The sequence below is a fragment of the Rhopalosiphum padi genome, chromosome 2 (genome assembly GCF_020882245.1).
Source record: "Rhopalosiphum padi isolate XX-2018 chromosome 2, ASM2088224v1, whole genome shotgun sequence".
In the NCBI taxonomy this organism is placed as follows: Eukaryota; Metazoa; Arthropoda; class Insecta; order Hemiptera; family Aphididae; genus Rhopalosiphum; species Rhopalosiphum padi.
Window position 1 is genome coordinate 40,015,064 of NC_083598.1, and position 23,376 is coordinate 40,038,439.

Here is a 23,376-nt window from a genome sequence, read left to right on the forward strand (position 1 = left end):
TTTGTAATAAAACATGTTATTCTTAATGTGTTGGCCATTGTTTGACAACTTACAACATTGTATTGACCCTGCAGACATTGCAGTTGCACTACCAACGTGGACTTGACAAGTGTAAAAATCTAAATTGGCCCCTTAGTGAAAATAAAGTCCTACAGATTACCGACAAATATGTTGGACGTGTTGGGTCGATATCCACAAATCTACGCTCCTAAGTTGATTAAAGCCGTGAAAACCCTGAAAATGTAATAATATATTATTATATTATACTATTGTAGTACACTGTCGTTGCAGCATATTTTATTACTAATAGTAAATTAACATGATATTGGTGTATTCGAAATAATAATAATATATTAATTTGGAACCGAAACTTTAAGGTACTATAATGATTATACGTGAGTATTTTTTAATTTGATTTCTCTAATATAATCCATTAAATAATTTTTTGATATTTTTATAACATAGTTAAAATAACACTATTTCCGTCTCAATAAAGTTCATCATTGCTGCCAATCTACTCAACAAGATATAACCCTCCCTGACATACGACTATACGAGTATTATATTGTATCTAAGTAGTTTTATTATTATTTGTACATTGTACATCTTTATATATTTTTACATTACCTATCTATATTCTCATGGGCGTAACTAGGATTTAATAGTTACAGCCAATACATGGGCTAGAGTCATAGAAAACCAAAGTTAAAAATAATTTGAAGGCTAATTGAGGCTAAAAAATAAAACCTTATAGGGGAGCTAAATATAAATACAGGGGGCTAAGCCCCCCCTTAGAATCCCTTAGTTACGCCGATGTCTATTCTATATATTTCTATAGGTATTAGCGGTTCCCAAACTTTTTAGTTGTACAGACCACCAATTTTGTAAAAAATCTTTGAGGCCCACTAATGACTAATAACACACCTATATACGTATAGATATAATATGTAATATAATTAGGTATATAATAATATTATTTTAAATAAATACATTAATAATGTCAATAGTATATGGTCCACGGCCTAGCTAGTTCCACACTGCCCGCGGCCCGTAGTTTGTGAATCGCTAATTTATATGTAGGTAATTTAAATAACTTAATATTGTCAACATCAATGCCCAATAGCCACTGTTGCCATGAATTTGTAAAAAAAATATGTAATACATTTACAGTATATACATATATTATCTTTTTATATAAAAATTTGGTGTACAATGGGTATGTCCGCGATGTACTCCGAAACTATACTCAACCGATTTTGATGAAATGATGATCAATGTGTGTGATTTGGTCTCCATCATAAGATAGGATACCTAGTTTTTATCCCGATTAATGGCCTCAATATTACCTCTTTTTTATGTTCAGGATTGTGCGATTAATTTATTAGATTATTCAAATAATCGATTATTTTTAACGAAAAATACATAATCGGTTAATCGATTGAGAAAAAGCAACGCTGGGCGAGACAGTTATGTAAATCATTGTATTAAGATTTACATTATTTTTGAATCCAGACTCGACGTTAACTAATTTTAATTTCGTCGATATTCAAATTTAACTAGTTTAAGCAATAGCTAACGCAATCGACATAATATTCCAAAAATTTAAAGCCAAGATAATCATTAAAACTGAAATTATTTAAATATTATTTACTATTTAGTATTCACAAACCAGCAAAAATTAAACCTAGTTGCACCTATATATATATCCATACTTCACACATGCGCTCTATGATTGCATCTCAAATCCTGGTAAGTTTTCTTTGTACACGTTGTATTCTGTAGTTCTGCACACCTTCGCATAATCGTCAGAACAATGTTTGCTTAAAAAATAATATTTTATTAAATTAAGTACTATTGTTTATTTTTAACTATAATAGTTCATATTACATCGTCATTAAACAATAAGCATATTATCTTACCAAAAACCAATTATTTTTAGATTACCTATTTAATTTTAGATTTATATGTACAACACAAACACAACTGAAATTTAAGTAAAATAATAACACCTATCTTCAAAATTGAATATACCACAGATTAGTGATTACAATTTACAGATAATCTCATAATGAACTAGATTGCTTACAGCAGGCTGTATCCTTTTTGCATGGGATTGATGTGAACAAAGCCATAATATTTTTTGGTAATTAGAGAATGGTCAGAATGTTCATGATAAAAAAAAACCACGATTCTCACAAAAGTGGCGGATATCGAATTGAGTTATTATCACGAATGACGGAGTAAGCTATCTTGTCTAATTAATATTTAAACCGGATAGTAATAAATTAGAAACAAACCACTAGTGAGGAGAAACCACAAACTTGTAAATTATGTGTGTGATTAGGAATCGTTGCTTTGAAATAAAGACGAGGAACTCGATTCGCTGTATAGTCATATAGTGTACATTAGGTGTCGAGTGCACTTCACCATTGAGCTAGTCATGTATTGATTGTGTTAATTTTTTTTTATTATTTGCTATTAGTTATTAGTTATTACTATTACAGCTCAACCATTGATATAAATACATTACATAAAGTATAATATTGTAAGCAATTACAATAATTGTATTGTTGGCTGTTGTTATAATAACTGAATACTGTTGAAGCTAATAAAGGAATATTATTATGAGAGCTAATAATGAAGATAAGTATAAGTGTGGAAATATTAAACAAGAATAGACTATAGGGAGACATAATAGAAGGTACCTTTAGCGATAAAAGCATTATAACGGAAGAAATAAAGGAGATTAGTAAATATATAGTAGACCAATTAATATAATTAAATTTAAATTTAATAATTGTAATGAGATGGATTAAAAACAATTTATAAAGATTAATTTTGGTTTTTTTTACTACTTTTATTGCATATGGTTTTTATTTTGTGATGAAAAATGGACAAGTCGTCGCATACTTGCGTAAATACATATACGAAAAACGCTTCTATAAGCAGAATCGATCGTCAAAATATTTCTTAGGATACCTTATCGTATGATATAAATATATATATATATATTTAAAGAACTATGGTTGGTATTCTATTTTACTGTTATAATAATACGATAGGAATTATTATAACTTATTAGTAATTTTTGCCAAAAATACATCACTCAACCTGTTGCTCGCTGTTTATATTTCTGATTGTCGTGAGAATTTCAAAAATAAGCTCGCACGTTTACGAGAATGGCGTACATTAACGTTATATTCGTCAAACAAATTTCAATAATCATAATTTTTACCAAGAAAAGGCCAGAATTGCGTTATTTCTGTGTACTTCGCGAGATCTGGTGATAGGTAATATAGCGATCCGATCGTCTCGTGGATAAATAACATTATAGCTCGTCCAATCGCACACTGCCCCGCAAGCTGATCGTTGCGCCCTTTCTCGTGTCGCTGACGAGAATGATTGGCGCGAGCGATGATCGGGCCCGGTTATTATTTATTCCTTGAGCCCGGCCAGTGCGAGTGATGCGGCCCGCCGAGCGTTGTAGCAGCACTGCATAATCGTCCGGCACGTGTACCGTGGCCAGGCTGCAGGCTACATTGCAGGTGGACATTGATCGGCCACATCTGCAAGTGGTCGACGAACAAAAGCATGTTCGATATCTCCTCATCACCGCCAACCAACGGCATCATATACGAGTGCGGTCCAGCCGCGAAACATCTGCGGACTGTAGTAGGCCACAGCCGGCGTGGCTGCAGAATACGTGCCCACTTTACAAGATGAAATCGTTCAAACGTTCGTAAAATTATAAAAAATAAATATTATATTTATATTTGTATTACGTCGACGTACCAACTAACAACCTTACATAGAATATGAAATGTTCATCGAATTCGTCTTGAATCCGAAGTCATAATAATATAAATATGTAATATAAATTATATAGCGAGACAGTGTGCGCTAAGTTAACTAATTTTACATCGCAGTTGATTACAATTTTATAATAATAAAGGATTATAGATGGACAATGGACATATTTTTGCCCGTTTCGGTTACCTATATCATTATTAAACCATTTAAACCTATATACCACTAAACACATTTCATAATATTATGTATATTATAATATATTGCTATTAAAGTAATTTATAACGGTAAGTTGATTTAACTTTTATTGAAACATTCCATTTATTATAAATTAATTATATTATTAATATTTAATTAATATAACAATATATATTTAATATTTATGTCATATTACATTATTGTTAACTTGGAGTAAACACTATCTACTGTAAGATTAACCTAACAATGTGAAGAGGTTCATAGTATACCTATAAACAGGTAATTTCTTACAGTTGTTAATCTAAATATTATTTTGAAAATGTCATTGCTTAAAGTAAAATTCATTATATACGTTAAAGTCTAAGTCCCCAAGAATAATGATTTTAAATTATAATTTATGAGAAAAACAATGAACATCGTTAATCATCATTTAAATATGTAATTTTGTCCAAATTTAAATTTCAAATGCACACAGAAAAAAAAACAAATTATTCCCATGAATTATTTTTAATATTTTTATACATTTGTGGGATATTGTATATTTTTAAAAATTATAAGTTATGTAAGCCTGGATTAAAGATGAATCGGGCCACATAAAACCATAAACTTAGTGGGCCTCCTTAAAACTTTAACTTCAAAAAAATTGTATCATTGCATTTTAAACTTTTAAATACAATAGAGTATTGTATAATTTTGTACAATACATAAAAAAATATATAATATAAAGCTATATAACTTAATAGTTATGTAATAATTTATCATATTTATCATAGACATATTATATATATATATATATATATATATATAACGCTGTTATTTGTTACTAAAAATGTATAACTTAAATTTTTTTTCTTGCTTTATCTTTTGAAAATTGTTGCATAGTTTCATTGAAATCAATCAATTACAAAATATCATTTTCTGAGTACAATATCATTAATGATGTTAAATTTTCTTGAGCCTGGTTTGTTCTATTTTTATTTTTTATTCTTGTCGACTTAGAAAATGATCTTTCGGTCGAAAAATTGACCACTGGGATAGTTAAATATAATCTAAGAGCAATTAAAATATTTGAGAACACTTATTTTTTGTAAACTCATTTTATTACTAGATATTTATTATAATAACAATTTAATATTTATAATCATTTAGTAATTTTTTGTGGTATAAAATTAAGAACATTTTTATTTTATAATTATTAATTACTTACTAATTCCATTAAAATAATTTATTTTAAAACTATTTAAAAACGCATTAAGAAGATATATTTTTGAGATAAAGATGGGTTCTCAAAATAATGGGTCCCGGGACCGTGCCCCCCCCCCCGAGACCTCTGATTCGGGCTTGGGAGTTATGGTCTAATAGTGAATACTCTTTCCTCTTTCATCGAAATTTTTAAGTAAAAAAACTTAAAAAACTAAAAAAAAACATATCGAAAATGTATTATATGTATAATTAGCTCAAAAAGAGTTAAAAATTCAAGTATTTATGACTATTGATTTATTTTTTAATTATAACAAAACAACAAATTTTATTGAGAAAAAATAGTTATTTTACCGATGAAAAAAAAATGTATTTGACGTACCACTAAGAAATTGTATTTTAATGTATAGGTATATGTAATGTATAAAGATCCATGTATTCAATTTTAAAATCTTAGGTATAAATTCTAAAAATTATATTCATTTTTAATTACAAAATAATTTGCATTTAATTTTCGCTGCAATTTTTACGAAATCAGTTAAAATTTTAATTGCAAAGTTCAAACGCTTATACAAAGTTTTTGGCCGAAAAACAGACTAAATATTTTGAAAATTGTACCATGTAATATAAAGCACAAAAATAAAAAATGAAAATGAAAAAAACATAGTATTATAAAATCAATATATCCATCATCCACTCCACTCTGTATCTAAAATATAAATATTTTTTTTTTATGTCCTGGTTCGTATAAACATTAAACTTACATACAACATATTTATACATACGTTATATAGTTATAGCGTTAATTAGCGATATTCTATAAAATTACAAGTAAATTTATAGATTAAAGAATCTTTATAGGTAAAGTACTGAAGTGTAATATATATATATATATTCACGTTAGAGTGCTAAATCAATAATTATATAAATTATTCTTTATTAATTTATTGTATATACAATATAAATATTTCTATCATAAGATAAAATTGACATCATAGTCATCATTTTTATGATGGTATATATTATTATGTATAATTATAAACTATTATTTTTAATATGTGTTAAATATAATATGTACCTACATTTTAATGGGGATCAAAATTAATTTTTATGTAATGACATACTATCTAAGTCTGCAATATTTAGTGAAAGTGAAAATTTTTTTTTTCTATATTATTTTAATACTTTATATAATTGTTGTTTATAGCATATTAGTATTTATAATTATAATAGGTATTATTCGCATATTAACGAAGTGCAGCTTTTAAATAACATATTATTTAAGTAACATATTTAGGTATTAGCCAATAAAAAATGGTATACTATGAGACGCAACTATAGGCTATAAACTGTTTTTGATGTTTATGATCTAGACGTAACTTATCTATTAGAATAATTTTGAGAAGCAATAAGTAGTATTCAGTATTCACTGATTTTTCTAATGTACTCATAAATCATAATATCCATTTCGAATGACTACTTTTTTTTTACACAAAGGAAAAGAAATAATTCAAATAATGATAGAGGCAATTTGTGTGCACTAATTTATGGTGTATACTGTATAATAATAATAATAATAATAATAGTAACACTACTAGACTACTAAAATTATGTGGTGCTGGTGCTATAGCAGTATTAGAGCTATTTCTATACAAGCATAAAACGATAAAATAGTACGCAATATTCCTATCTACTTCAACAAATGCAATACTCATGGTACAAGTCAAATATTATCACGTATGTTCGAATAGTACGACCAGCAATAATGCCTAAACGTCGAATAATTTTAATAATACAATGAATTAAAATTTGTATTTTGTTTTTAAAAACAATAATCTAGGCATGTAGGTATAGCTATAGTAAACGATTTTGTACGTGAATTCTACAACTTGGATTGTAAATATTTGGATGAGCAATATTATATTATTTTTATTATTACTTAATACTTATATTATTATAAATCTTAATCAGGTACTACAGTCTGCAATGTCTATGTGCACGGTGCGCCTGAACAAACATAGTACAGGCTTCATACACTGCCTACACGCTTGTTAATATGTGTATACAATTTGTAAATTCGTATTATCATATTAAATAATAATTATAGTAATATTATTTTATTTTAAGGACATTAAATTATTAGTACATTTGCATAAATTGAAAACTTTTTCGAAACACAGCTAATTCACTATAATATTATATTTTAGATAATAGATATCGGCAATAATTCTAATTTCTAAACATTAATGAAATAATAGAATTTATCATTCAATAATTTAAATAATACTAAATCCCAACTATAAACTAAAATAATTTACTTACAATACTCTGGAAAAAATTTAAGGTTATAATTATGTAATATCACAATGTTTACCTACATTGAAAATAATATTATAAGTAATAACTTTCGTCTTTCAAAAAAATGTATCATTTTTATTGATTGATTTGTATTTGATTAGTATTATTCAAATTATAAAATATAATTTTTTAGTAGGTACATAATATTATAATCAGAACAATTTTATTGTTTATAATATATTATAATACATTGATTGTCTTATTTTATGTGTATAATCTAATGAATTTGTTATTTTATTTAAATAGTTTATGTCAGTTTTTTAATCAACAAATAAAAAATAAGATATTTTAAGTAAAATTTAAAACAATCACTATAAATAGTTTAGAGATTTAAGTTATTATTTTAACACTGAATGAAGTTGTTCTTAATAATAGTAGTTGTTAAAGTTTTATAATTTAATATATGATTTATTATAGTATATATTATAAAATATTAAAACAAAGTATTTTTGTTCTAACTTCACTAGTAAACATATAAAAATTGTTTTTAATTATTGTTAAAACAAACATTTAATTGAAATGTTGTACCCTTAAAGCATCAATCAATTTGTTGTAATCTCAGATGTGGTGACGTAAGATATCGGTTTTGATAATAGTAGTTTTACGTAGATATTTAATAATTTTTGATTAATTTTGTATAGCTACTACTACTTGTAATTTGTAAATGAAAATTTCATTGTCACGATTTTAACCATATATATATAATATAGTATGATAAATGATTCATCAAGCATGCTCACCTTTTTTTTTTTTAATATAAATTAATAATGCATTTATTAAAAATCTGATTGATTCTAGTAATGTTTTTGTAACAGTAAAATCTTTTTTTAAATGAGAATTACCCTTTTAGATTTTGAGCAGAGCAATAAATTTAGTGATTTATTAATGACGTGTTCTTTTTTTTTTGTCTAACGTCGCTTAGAAACGGTAAAAATACTTTAATTTTCAAGTGTGAAAGTGGTTTTCGATATTTAAAAGAATACAATTTAATAGAAAAGAAAGGTTTGAACCAGACTGAAAAATTATTGTGTTGTGAATCACTCGTTATTCAGCTAGCCGTATTATTTGTATTATAGTTTTTACCTCATACAATATACTATAGTTATATTATGACATTACCGCATTCAGAAAATGATTCTGAAAAATGATTTAATTACATTATATTTATTGGTTGATTATGATATTGTGATATGTGTTGAGTATATGTTTTTATGTGTAGTGAGAGAAAAAGATTTTTTAAACTGACCACACTAATTTTCTAAGTCAATTTTTATATTTATTAATTGTTGTTATCTGTATACCGTATGAGTATATTATAAACATGTATAAGTGTATATGAGTGGTTGACGTAATTAACCAAAATTATAAATAATATTAATATTAAACAAGGTCATCGTAAAGTTAAACAGATTCACCGTTGTACAAATTTCAAATGTTCATAAAAAAAAATCAAGATTTTCTAGAAAATATTATATATAATTATAAAAAACTAGATAAACCTGTATTATTTTTTATACATTTTTAAGTATTAAGATTCTAAATTATTTTGCAGTTTTTCGAAAGAGAACATTTTAATTTTATAAATTATATTATGTACTTCTATGACATCACTAAATACAGAAAGGACACATGTCCAATATTTTACAAAAATAACTTCATTACATCATCAAATTTAATAACGATAAATAAATAGTAGTTAGCTAACGAGGCACATATCCCGAATTAAATAATTAAAAATTTCATTAATTTTAGAGAAGACACTTGTCGTTGTCTTAGATATTTTACCTTTTTACCCCAAAAGAATTGTTATAAAAATATTATGTCAATAGGTGTGTTTTATATTTTTTTTTATGTCATAATTTAAACATAACATAAATAATTTGTTTTGTTGTTTTTAAGCATGAGGAAATGGCAAGAAAAACGCCAAATGATGTGCACTCTTTTTGTACACTAGCTACACTAATAATTTTGTTGGTGTGGAATTCCATTTATTATGTGACAGTTGCGAAGGAAAAAATAAAAACCACGCATTACTCTGAATGATGGCACTTGTTAAAATGAAAAAATTGAAAAAAGTAATGATGTTTTTCCACAAAGAAAACACTCGTTTTTGCTACGTGATCTTGATTTTACATTAATAATAACAACTTAGCAGAGTTTCGGTTCCGTTTTTAAAACTATAGAATAAATAGTTCCGGTATAAAACCTAACGAATATTTATAGAAGTGTATTTTTAAAAAAAAAAGCTAAGCAAAACTTCAAATAAGCTCAAACTTTAAATCTAAAATAATAAGATAAAATAATAGTTGTTTTAATTAGTTAAAACAACTTAAGGCTACTATTATGATATTAAAAAACTACTCAGATAATTAAAAAATGAAATTAAAGGATTTGAAGTATTTATTTATTCAGTTACTTTTACTTAACCATTACAGACCTTACTTACGATGCATTATTGTCTTTGTCATATATATAAAAATATAAAATTTGTATAAATTTATGATTCACTATTTGCTCAAGTTATACATATAGTCACAATTCACAAGCTTACAACATAAATAAAAAAGGTGTGATGTCAAAAGTCAACAGTATTATATTAGTGATATTTTGATAGGTTTTATATTTTATAAAATACTACTAATATATAACGTAGTATCTATCATAATAAATAATATGACTAATATGTGTATTATGTATAAATATTTAGGTATATTGTGTATATTATATTTATTAAGCCGTCACAATTTGAACCATTTATATGGGTACGCATTTATGATGATTTTAATAATAATTTTACTAGTTATTAAAGTTATCATTATTCATTACCATAGATAAACTATAGGAAAATAATTATGACTAAAGGGTTGAATAACGAACGGATGAATAAAAATGTATACAATTTTATTGTATTAGAAATGTATGTAATTTTAATACATTTATGTATATCAAAGTCAAATATCACTGACTTATAAAGAAAATATGAAACGTATTAACTTGAAATGGAAAAGTGGTTTCTCTAATGCTTCAGAATTTCAAATGTGCAATGAAAACGAATTAAAAAATAATTTGCATTTTTGAGATAAACTCACACAGATAATATCATGTTTCGGGCTTTTGGTTACAAGAATTGAATATTTTGTTTTTTATACAATTGCAACTGATTATCGAAAAAAAAGTCATTAAAATCGAATATTTAAATAATATAACTTTGGTCACTTTGGACTTATATTTTAAATTTGCTCAAAACAATCTAAATGAATACATTAAAAAAATGCATATTTGATATTTAACTGATTTTAAGATAAGGTGAATCTACTATATTAAATCAAGGATACAAGGATCTTAAACAGCTTAAACAGATAACCATTTAAATAAAATTCGCAGTTTTCGACCGATTTTCATAAAATATAGGTTAATAAATTCAGAAATATCCTTATATGATACTTATTACTTTAATACTTTGTATTATTACTTTTTACTTTTCAACCTGATAACCTATAGATAGAGAATATAATTTACACACATAAAACTAGACCATTAGAGATACTTTATAGTGTCTTAAAAAAACTATAAAATTATTTATTTATATATTATAGTCATTGGTTACAGAAAATAAATTAAATACTATGATTGGATATTATTTAAGACTTAAATTTTATATTAAGTAAAAAAATCTTAAGTATAAATGAGTCTATTGTCTATGCAGTTTGAATTTATTGGATTTAAGAAGGAGTAAATCCATGATTATTTAATTTGTCATAGCCAACGTTGTCTTAGAAGAGCTAGTTATATTGGTGACAAGTCAAAATAACCCCGCAAAAATATTCCATGGCAAAATATCCCGTGTAAATATTTATTCAAAATGTAAACCTTTATTATAAAAGTTACATAGATATTAATACAATACAATTATTATTACCATTTATAGAATACAAACAAAATAATTAAAAACTGTTTAAAAAAATATTTAAATGATATTGTATTATTACTTCTTATCGTAACTTTTATATCGTTATAAAAAAAAAAAACTAAATATGTAGGTATAATAAATACTATAAAAATTCAAGTTCTTACGAATTTACGATTACTTATTCCAAATTATAACAATTAACAAATTAGAGTTTGTTAAAAACTTGTTTGAAACATAAATACAAGTAGGTACTTATTTTATGTAACAAAATATTTGTTATCATGTTATAATGTTTTAATAACAATATAAATTTTCTTATGTTGCGTATGCGCGTTTCTATTGCTCTGTAGTAATCTATAACATAATTTATTCATTTTATCGATGTCATTAATTAATCATGCTGTTTAATTATTTTAGATTAAAATTTAAAAAAAATGTGACTTCAGATTTGCCCCAGAGATAAGTCACAGCTGATGAGTAGCTAAAAATTATATGAAGGCGTAAAAAAAATAAAGAAAAATACATTTTAATGAGAACGCACCAATCAGTGATCCGAGTAATAAATCTTTGAAAATCTATCATATACCAATACCGCGCATAATATAAGATGACGATGGTAAAATATAAAATCAGCAGAAATTGTAGAAATTTAGTATTATGTCAGCCCCCCCCAGGAGGAATGTCTAGCGCTATCTGTACGCAGTGACTTGCACCGTCTAAACATGGAAGTGTCCGATGCACTTTGCAATGGAACCGCGGTCGTACAAACACAACCACGGTCACATTTGATAACGGGTCTGAAACGGTCGGTGGCGGATTGATGATAAACGAACAGCTGGTCACGAAACATGATTATTTAAATTATTTTGTGATAAGGCCCTCCTCCGGCGTGTCGGCTGCCGCGGTTATGACGATAATCGTTATCTGCACGCGGAGAACGCCCACACGGAGACGGCGTGATTACGTGGTCCGAATCGCGTGGCGGGTGGTGGTGGCGAGGGCTGGTTCGCGTTCGGTCGCCCGTCGTTCGGCCGTCGTCGCCGCCACCGCCGACACTGAAGTCTAGCAGCGGGCGCAGAGGCAGCGTCAGTCTCGGCCGTCTCGCTATCGCGTTTTTCTGTTAGCTGCTCCGACGTGTCCGTGCATTTCCCGTCAGCAGATCATTTGCTTCCGACCCGTCGTCACTGTTTGTTCGCACGTCGCACCGCATTTGCGTTTTGTGCGCGCGCGCCCGTCCGTCTGCTCTAAAGTTTTAAATCGGATAGATATACGTATTGCATATTATTGCAAGCCGTCGTCCGAGTGTGTGCGCGCGCCTGCTGGTCGTTTGTTCGTTTTGCGCGCGCGCGTACTCGCGTTAAAATCGTGTACTATCTATAATATTATAGTTATTATTATTATTACTTTATATCGCTCAAGGAGTGTGTGCGCGAGTACGTTTACCCAGTGCGAACCGACGAAATTCACTTTTTTCGTTTCCCTCCCCTCCCCCCATCGTTTTGCCGCGTTGTAGCGGTTTCAATCGCGTCTCTGTGGTGAAAATACGATGCGGTCGGTCGATCGGTGTGGCCCACAGTCGTGGTAAATCCCTCGGAAAATCCCTCTACACCCGATCTCCTAGGAGGCAAAAAGAGTCTGTCGAAATAGTACCATTGCGGTATTGCTGCCCGTTCGTTGCACTTGGCACGTATCGATCGCGCGTCAACCGAACGACGACGGTGATGCCGCCGCCGAACTGCGGTATCCGTCCGGGTGTGACCGCTGTAACTGTTACGGTTGTGCGTGGAGTGAGAATAGCAGTCGCAGTAGCGGCGGCAGATTAAGCTTGCCGAGCGATGCCGGCCAGTGGCCGCGGACTGGACCCGACGGCCGCCGCGGTAGCAGCAGCAACAGCCGTCGCGATCAAGAAAACTTCGCTGGAAAGCGGTGACGATTCGGAAGAGGAAAGCGAAATCCTGGAGGAGAGCCCTTGTGGCCGGTGGCTGAAAAGACGTGAAGTGGTGAGTGTTCTTAAATTATTTTAAACGACTTCATTAATTCAGAGTTGTTTTGTCGATCGGTATCGTTTAGTTGTTATTGTGATGGGAACGAATGGGGTTGACGTAATAACGTCAGGATGATACGTTTTTATTATTATTATAAAATTGACCGCCGTCCAAACAGTCGTGACTGTCGTCGTCGGTAATCACTAATCACCAGTTCTAATGGGCAGTTGTAATAGGTAGCAGTAGTCGTCGCCGTCGATCGTTGTTGTAAATCGTTGATAAGCGATTGCGTGATAAGCCGGTTTTTTTAAAACATGCGTTCCAAATCGAACTGTGCCCAACTGCCGCCGCCACCACTACCACCACCACTGACTGCCACTAGTAGACGGCAACGTCCGCCCACGACTAAATTATATTGTCATTACGCACTATTATATAATTGCCGACACATTGTGTTATTATTTTCGTTTAAATATAATAATAAATCGCCCCTTTATAATAATTTATATTATATCAATAAGTATATTATAATTTATTATATTGATTATTGACCGATGATAATAATTGTCTTGTCGATTCCACGTCGTTGTTGGTTAGCTTGACCCGTGTGATCGGTTCGACATAATATCGAACATAATATTATTTGATTTCCAGTCCTGAAAAACTATCGTCTTGTTATCGTGACAGCTGTCTAAATATTGTGTTAATTACAACAATTAACAATTATATGATTTAAATGTATAATGGAATATTTGAATCGATGTTATGATCAAGAAGTATAATGCAATGTATATTGGAAGTATAAAATTATTTAAATTGTAGCTCTATATATAATGGCTTTAATTCTATAATTTTGCTTTATTATAAAAAAAAATACCTGCCTATTATCTATGTAACAATTTATGTGAAAACTATAGTTCACTGTGTACACGATTGTCTAGTTGTGTGCTAATTTTTAACACGTGTGATAAGTACATAAACTTAATAAACCTAAATCACTTATCTAATAATACCTACATATATAAGCGAGATAGGTACCCTCAATACTAAAATCGTTTGTATTTTAGGAATTTATAAAAAAAAGTAGGTACATACTACATGCTATAAGGGTGATGTTATCCAGTATTCATGTATAATCACTAGAATATTATTTTTTATTTTACGATACTTGATTCTTACCCTAATCAGTTTCGAGTATGGTCGAATTGCACTTATTTTAGTCAAATTGCACTTGGGTTTAAAAAAAGTATTTCAATAAAATTATCATGCATTAAATTAAAAGTGCTATTTAAAACTATTATAAATTATTATTTTTTTAATTGATATGCTTGTATACGTAACGAAAAATACCGGTATATATTGAATTTCACATACTTAATTCATAGTTAGAATCAACATAATATTAAATTACTCATATTTGTCATTATACCTTAATTATAGCATTTTTGGATTTGGAAGTTTTGTATGTAGGTCCAAAGAAGAAAACTGTCAATGAACTTTTTCACTTACCTGTAGTAAGAGATTAAAATAGAGTGAACATAAATAACGTTTAAGTTAATTTTAAATATATGTCAGTAGATACAGCGAAATAAATTTGATATGCATTAGTTTATACATGATGTGTGATTTTAAATGATTTTCTATTTGCCTATTTAAATATAGATAATAATTTATATGTATTATTCTGGGTATAATAATATTATCTGTTATAAGGGGGTCTACCTCAAGAAATTAATTCATTTATTGACATAATGTTTAATTTTAGAATCTGATTGTTTACAAAGTGAACTTTGTCCTAAGATTAAATATAATTTAGGTAGGTAATCATCAATACTTTATTAGTTATCAGTAATACTTTAGGTATTATGTCCTTTATGTCCTTGACTTACAAGACTGAAGTATAAAAAAATATTTAAAAATATATATTATTATATTTAACCAAGTTTGAAATACATTTTCCATGCATTAATATTATTTATTTCTCAATGTTTTGTTTTTTTATAATAAGAGATCTATGTAAACGTCGATTAGTAAGGTACATAGATGCTTCTATTTTCTAAATAAATAAACAAATATCTAAGGATATTAACATTTGAAATCATACTCTTAAAGTCTTAAACAACAATTTTAAAGAATACACTTAAGTAATAGTACATAATAGTACATTTACTTGTATAATTTAGATCAGTACACAATATTTATCAATTTCTTCCGAAATGTTCTTAAATCTTATATAATATTATAAAATATTCAGTTAAATAAGATACTTGTATAAAATCAATACATTCGTAATTTTCGTGCATTCTTAGAAATTATGAAACTTAATACTTATAGATAATATTATGTTAAAATTGTCTTAATATGAAAAAAAACCTCAATAAATATCAGTTTGATTCAAGTTGTATTTTAGGTAAGCAAATTCTCAGAATATTTAGATTACATTCGTGTATTTTCATTCGTGTAAATTATAGAAAAAGAATATTAAAAAATACTTACATAATGTGTTATACTTAAATTATACACATAGATCGCGCGTTACCTGTGTCGCAAATAATTCATGTGCCTATTTTGCTGGTCCCTTAATTAATACTTTTTTTCTTACACAAATTGTTTCAATTAGAGTTTTTCAAATAGGTAAGTGTTTAAAATCAAACATAGTTTCTAAAATCTTGATGTTTTTTCTGAAAATAATTTTATTTGTGCACGTGAACATATTATATTATAGGTAAATCGGGTAGATAAATATTCAGTTAATAATTAAATCGTTGTTCCAAATCTGTACTACTTCTCTTTTTTTATCACGGGTATCTACTTTTAATGTTTTGTGTTTCTTGACCAATGGTAGACCCTGGATAGTGCCAATTATATTGTGTCTGCCAGTGCATTGCTGTATACGCTGTGCGTGTTATCAATTAATTTCTATAAATATTGATGGTAAAAAGTAGCTGCATGTTTTCTTTCCTTTGAAATTTAAATTATGTATTAATCAAATATTTTATTTCCCTATTCCATAACATATTTAAAAATTAGATTTATTATAAGAACTGGTTAACTATTACTAATATTTCTATATATTACTAAGAATATCGTAGAACTTGTGAATATACTAACGAAAAATTCATTTGTAGCTTATATTTTATAAAATATTTTTGGTTAATGGCCAACCCTATATCCGTTCTTCTTCACTACTACTCTCGTTGGCGTTCGAGCATTACATTCCCTATTACGATCCATTAATTTAGGCGAAAACAACTATTTTTAATGCCCGGCATTTGGCATTCAAGATTGACAAGACGATACTGTTGACCGGTTAAGCTATTAAGGTGTATCGTTCAAAACAGCAAAATATCAAATATGCCTTAATTTATTTATTTTTATTTTTTACCTGTTAAATTTGTGGGTACTTGGCTGTTAAAAATTTTATTGAATAGGAATTAACTAAATTTACTGAAACAAACGTGTTTTTTGTCATAATTTAATTTATTTTACCTACATAATATGTAATAGAATTTATTTTAAAGTTAAAAATGTTAAAATCTTTTATCATTTATCTGCATTGATACACTGAAATGTTATTATTATGTGTACGAAAAACATAATACAATTATAATTTTAGAATAGTAGAAATCAAAAGCAGCAATCGTCAGTACTCCAACACTTGTATTTTTTTCGATATAGGTATAATATTTATTTCGAAAATGTATATTTTATTGAAATACACCAGTGGCTAGTTAATACAGTTTAAACTTAGTTTAAACCTAACCTTTGGCAAAGATTCACATATTTATCCTACATTTTATCTTAATAATCTTAATTTTGTTTTCTTTAACGGATGTTAGTTTAATTCCAAAACATACATAATATTTCGGTAAATAATGTGAAAAATACATTAAAAAATGACGCACTAAATATTTGAAATCTTTAATTAAACATTTTTTTTTCTTCCAATAAATGTTTCGTTACTATCAAGGTTAGATAATTACTGGTAAATATATTTTTTAAATTTAATATTATGAAAGTGGAAATAGATAAAATATAAATAGTTTAATATATGATCAAGTCTTTCAATTCTTGTACTTTTATAAGAACAGCTTATACTGAAATATTAAACAATTGAGTTATAAGTAAAATATACTATAAGTACTCGTAATTATTAAAAAATATATACAAGGGTGATTATTTTATCATAAAACACTCTTTAATTCAAAAATTTGAAATAATGAGTGTTTTATGATAAAAGAATCACTCTGTATAATACACTATATTTACTATTAATACAAAATAAGATATAATGTTTAAGAAAAATATACTTCAAGACATATAATAGATGTCCATGCATTTATTACTCGTAAATCTACTTTAAACACACAATTTGTAAATTATTATTGTATATTTTATTGAATTTTTTGTAGTTTTATTATTTTTAAAACATTACATAGGTAATTGAAATGTTTTTACCAGCATTTTAACAAACGTTGAATTTATATTTCGTAAATCAGTAATCAGTATTATTCTCAGCACATTAACAAGTGATAAATAATTAAATTTTAACTTAAAATTGTTTTCTATTCTGTATAACGTATTTCCTAAAATTAAAGTAAAACATTTTAATATCAATTATATTAATAACGTTATATTATTACGTTCGGTGTAATTATTAATAATTGTATGTTTGCTCTAGAAGTTTTAATTTTCATAAAAATGGTGGACATCGTTTTACATAACATGTCTATTATTAATAATACCTCATTGAATTATATATTTTATGTATTTGACCTTGGTTTTATGTGTGGTACCATTTGCTTTTTGGTACCGGAATTGTAAAAATTAATTAATTGTACATATTCAAATGCTACAAAATGAGAAATTATTACGGATATTTTTTAGAAGCGTGTTCAAATGTCATAACAGGCTTACAACCGTGGTTAATTAAATGCTGAAGACGGTTTATAAATTATAATCTTCTTTTATAATTCAGCTTAATAAATGTCAAGTTCGATTTTTTTCACTTTAAAAACTGTTTAATTAATATTTTTGAAAATAACAAACAGCGTTTAATCATTATATTCTAAAAACCATAATAAAAAATAAAATTAAAAATTAAAATTAATTAATTTGAGTTACCTTACTACCAATATTGATCTATATTCAACAAGTAATATACCTACCTATAAAGTTATCTACCCTACCAAAATAAATGCCCAAACATTAAAAATACATGTTCATCGCGTTATTAGATTGTTCATTTGTTGATTATTATTCATAAATTGGTATTATAAAATATTTGGTTAGGTAGTCTTGCATCTTATTACTATGGTCTTGGCACTAATTTATAGAATAATACTGATATAATTGTGTGTAGTGTGATATAGCTTTTATGATGCAAAATATATCATACTTTCATACTTTTATCACATTGATTTATTTGATATTGTTCAGTGTGTTAATCCAGATAGGTCAGTTGATAATATTTTTCAACATTTATTTTGAAATTAATAGTTATATTTTAATGAATGGCTTGAAAAATATACTATAGAAGTAATTATCTAAATATTTCTCAATAATTAGTTTTAGTACTATAACTGAGGTGTAGATACTAATTTATGTATAAAAAATTTACAAGCAAATTCATCAATATATTTCTCTATGTTATGTAAAAATAGCTAACTAACAATATAATTTAGACGCATTATGTATTTTGTGTGGTCAACGTGGTTGCTCGTGTGCCCCTAGAAAAATTATGCATATTTAATATCGTATTAAAATTTTAATAAAAAAGAGTGGAATTGCCTAGGCCTAGGGTCGGCAACCCAAAAGTTTTTAATAAAATATTTTGGATTGACCTTCTAAAATTTGAGCAATTGACATAGTAGAGCTGTTAAACTCATTAATACCATAAAAAGATGAATTGAAATGCCCTTAACTTAATCATGGGACGTAATTTGAATCACAAATTATTTTGACATTGGCTCCCTGGAGTATGGGCTCATCAAATTTCGTCAGAACGTGATAAAACTGCTTTGGTATAATAATCATAACCTTGTTTATAATATTAAATGTATAATATGGTTACGTTATATTAATGAAGACCGCGATATATTACGTGGGCACCGCCAGTTATAAGTTATAACCTCCGGATTGTGTAGTGGAAAAATTGATTACTTAAACCATATTGATATCATTCTGCAGGTAGTACGTATTTCCAAAGCTTCTTGTTATTCTTAGTATCATATTACTGTCTACATTTCTTGTATTCAATTTTTTTGCTTTACCTCAGTTTTTTTTCTATTAGCATGTACCTATATAATTTATTTAATTTATACATTTTACAATGTTCAAATTTTAAACTCTGCTTATAAAAAATAGAATACCGCAATTTACACCTAAACTAATAAAATATTTAGGTATTAAAGTGATTTTATAATAGGATTGAGATATATAGGTAAGCTTATAATATGATTCTTATTGATTTAAATGGTTTAAAAATATTGTGTATAGAGATATGAGATTTTAACCCATTATAAATCCTTATATAAATTTAGTTTATAGTTTGCTCATTTTCGCCTATTGGTTGTTAGTTTAATTTATGAAGTTCTAATGCGATTATATCAAGGACACGTCTTTATTTTTAGGGTTTTTTTTCTTAAAACTCGAAATTCATTATTCATTACTTCATAAGGATTCTGTTTCTATTAGTAAATACTAAATAGTTTTATTTTAATAGGCACAGTCTTAGTCTTACACATTGATTTCGACTTTATATTTTGAACTAAATTTGATTATTTTATTTAATATACCTAATTTTTGGTTATATTTTACTAGTTGTTAGCTATTATTTGTTGGTTGTTATATATATGAATATATAGTATACCCGTAGTATATATTAGAGATTCCATTGATTGCGAATTCATGCATATCTTCTTTATTGTCTTAATGGGTAACTAATATTATAATTTATATTTATAAACGATCGATAAAAATATTGTGTACTATTATGGTTAATTAATATATTTCTTATGTATAAATAAAAACAATTATTTTTTAATGCGAAATCCTGTTTGGTTACCTATGATTTCATAATTATCACAAAACTGACATCGAAAAAATAGGTATGGTGAATTTATAAAGCTAACGCCGGCGCTCAAGGACGTCGAGGAAACCAATCAAACTAGAACAAAGGACTATTATGTTAATACTGATTTTTGTATAATAAATAAATTCAATTTCTACAAAAACGCATTGCATTGGCCATTTAATTAGAACAAAATCGAGTAGAGTTAATCAGTATAACATCAAATCCATCGTTATAATTTAATGTTTTTAAATTTGGTGACACTGAAATATTGTATAGGGTTGAAAATATCTTGTCAGCGGGCGTTGTCTACGTACACACAAAGACTGATGATATATTAGTATTTACTGTAGACAGTGTAGACTATACTAAACTAGGTACACTTTTATGTTATATTAATAGTTAATTCTGCTATATTCGTATAATAGAGTATGCGTTTATACGGTTCAGTTATAAATATTTGTGTATACATTCAATTTTAATTTAAAAAAATACAGGTAAATATATCTTTGTATTTTAAGAATATCATGATAATATAAATTGATATTTAACTGATATAATTTATGAATAATTATATTGGTATTTACTGTTCAGTGAGAGTACACGTTGTGGCCCGACGAACTTCGGTTCTTCAGCTCATCTCCACGTGACACCTTGCATTCATAATAATGGAACCGATTTCAATGGTAGGAGGTTGTTTGGGGATGCGTTCAGTATTGGCGTGTTGTTTTGTTAGATAGTTTAGCTTGTGTAGTTGTTTATCAGGGTTATCCAGCTTTTTTATAATTAACCTATAACCACCATATACGGAAAATAGAAAACCTAGATATTGCAGTGAATGTTATACTTGTCATGAAAATTATATGCTAAATTTACCTGAGTTAAAAAGGTTTTTTTTAATTTTTTTTCTATAACTAAAAACAAAAATAGTTACTAAATTTATAGAATCAGTGTATTTCAAAAATTAACATGGGTGGGTAATAAAAAAAAAAAATTTATCAAGAATTCACACTAGTTATAGGTAACGCTTGTATATACATATTGAATTTAATTATCATTATATTTTTATCTTGCAGTAATTATTATGATATCTGATTAACTAAGTTACTTAATAAAATAAATAATTAATCTTAATTGAAGTTTAGTATTTAAAAATAATAATACTTTTAATGCAATAGTATTATTATTAACTAGTATGTATATATTATAAATGCGATTTAATCAAAAGAAATTTATTTATTCTTATTTAAATGTGTTGAAATTTAAATATTAATTATTTGTTTAATATTTTAGTATACATTCGGCAACCGTGTATAGTCAGGTCAAAAATGTACTTAAAAATGTATCTATACCTATCGAGATTTTGTTATGCATATTTTTTTAAGATTTATATGACATTTTAAAAATATGGCCTCAAACCGTTGAAAAGTCAGGGAATCGTCAATCTTATAAATTGTTGAGATTATGGTTTCCATGTTTTTGAACTGGTCTATACCAATCTGACTGATGTTTTAATGTTTTGATGTTGATCTTCAATATACTAACTATATTATATATATCGGAGTAGTTATTATAGACATCAAATGAATTAAAATTATTTTTTCGCCTTGTAAAGTTATGATTATTATTCATTGAAATATAAATGTTTATATATCTATATTTTCAATATTATTAATTTCTAAATATTTCAGATTATGCCCTCCGTAAAAAAGGTTGGAGAATTCTGGTTAATATTTTTAGTATAATCTACTCATCACTCATAAATAATTTTATTTAGCATATAATTATTTCATGTTGGAATTATAATAAGAATACTTTATATTTTGTTTGTGTTATTTAAATTATAAAATAACAATTTTATACAATTAAATTATTTTAGTCTTATTGGTCCTATGACAATTTTTCACACTTTAATAATATGATGCTATGATATTATGTGTGCGGTTCAAGTGCGGATGTTAAATTCTGTTACTATAATGTGGTATATTGTATTATGATTTGACGCGCCCAATCGAGTTAACGGATGTACGCATTGAGATTTTTTGACCTTGAACAAAAGGTACTATTTTGTACAAATTCATTCAAAAACATTAACTTTGATAGGTTAAATGTGACTTGGAACCAACTTAAATATGTTAGTCATAACTTTATTTGATTCATCAATCAACATAATCTATGTTCGTTGTTTTCTAATTACTTTTATATTAAATTAATGAAATAGATTAAACGAGAAAAAAATCAATTCCTTTATGATAATAAATAAAATTACAAATACACATTACTTGGTATGATTTTTAGTTTTACTATGGCAATATTCAAATTCATTGTTTTCTTAATAAGATACCACACCCGCATGTATTGTGTCCGTTTCACAAACGTACATCATAATGATTGTGTGTGGTTAGCTCTAATATTAATATTAAAATGATACTCTCTATTTAAAGATAATAATATGATATTAATAGTGTGTTGTATTCAAAAACAAAAAACGCAAATGCGTTAATTAGTAATTACTTTTAGTTCAACAATTTATTTTTTATAAGTTAAATTATTAAATTATACTTCGGAAAAATGTCGTTATTTATTTTTTGTGTAATTATTTATCTATAATCTATGTTAATATATTGATTACATATATATTTTAAAGTATTCTTCTTATTATTTATTACTATTGTCTGTTAATTATTTGTAGCTAATAATTATTATGACCAATATCAACGAGAGAATTATTTAATGTGTTACATGTGTTAAACTAGACGGTTATTTATTTCGAACAACGATATTAAGGTTAAGTTTTATTGCATACAATAAAATACTCGTCGTCTTCTGCAAGGATGTATATTGGC

The 23,376-nt window shown here is 27.1% G+C and overlaps 1 protein-coding gene across 1 annotated transcript in view; it reads left to right on the forward strand.

Moving 5' to 3' along the window:
- Nucleotides 1-12,532: 12,532 nt before the first annotated feature.
- The window catches only part of LOC132919620 (nuclear receptor-binding protein), a 50,373-nt gene continuing 39,529 nt past the window's right edge, over nt 12,533-23,376 (forward strand). Inside the window, exon 1 of the mRNA XM_060981350.1 lies at nt 12,533-13,473. Within this exon, the coding sequence (XP_060837333.1) occupies nt 13,309-13,473 (165 nt within the window). The 5' untranslated portion in view covers nt 12,533-13,308. The remainder of the gene's footprint in view (nt 13,474-23,376) is intronic.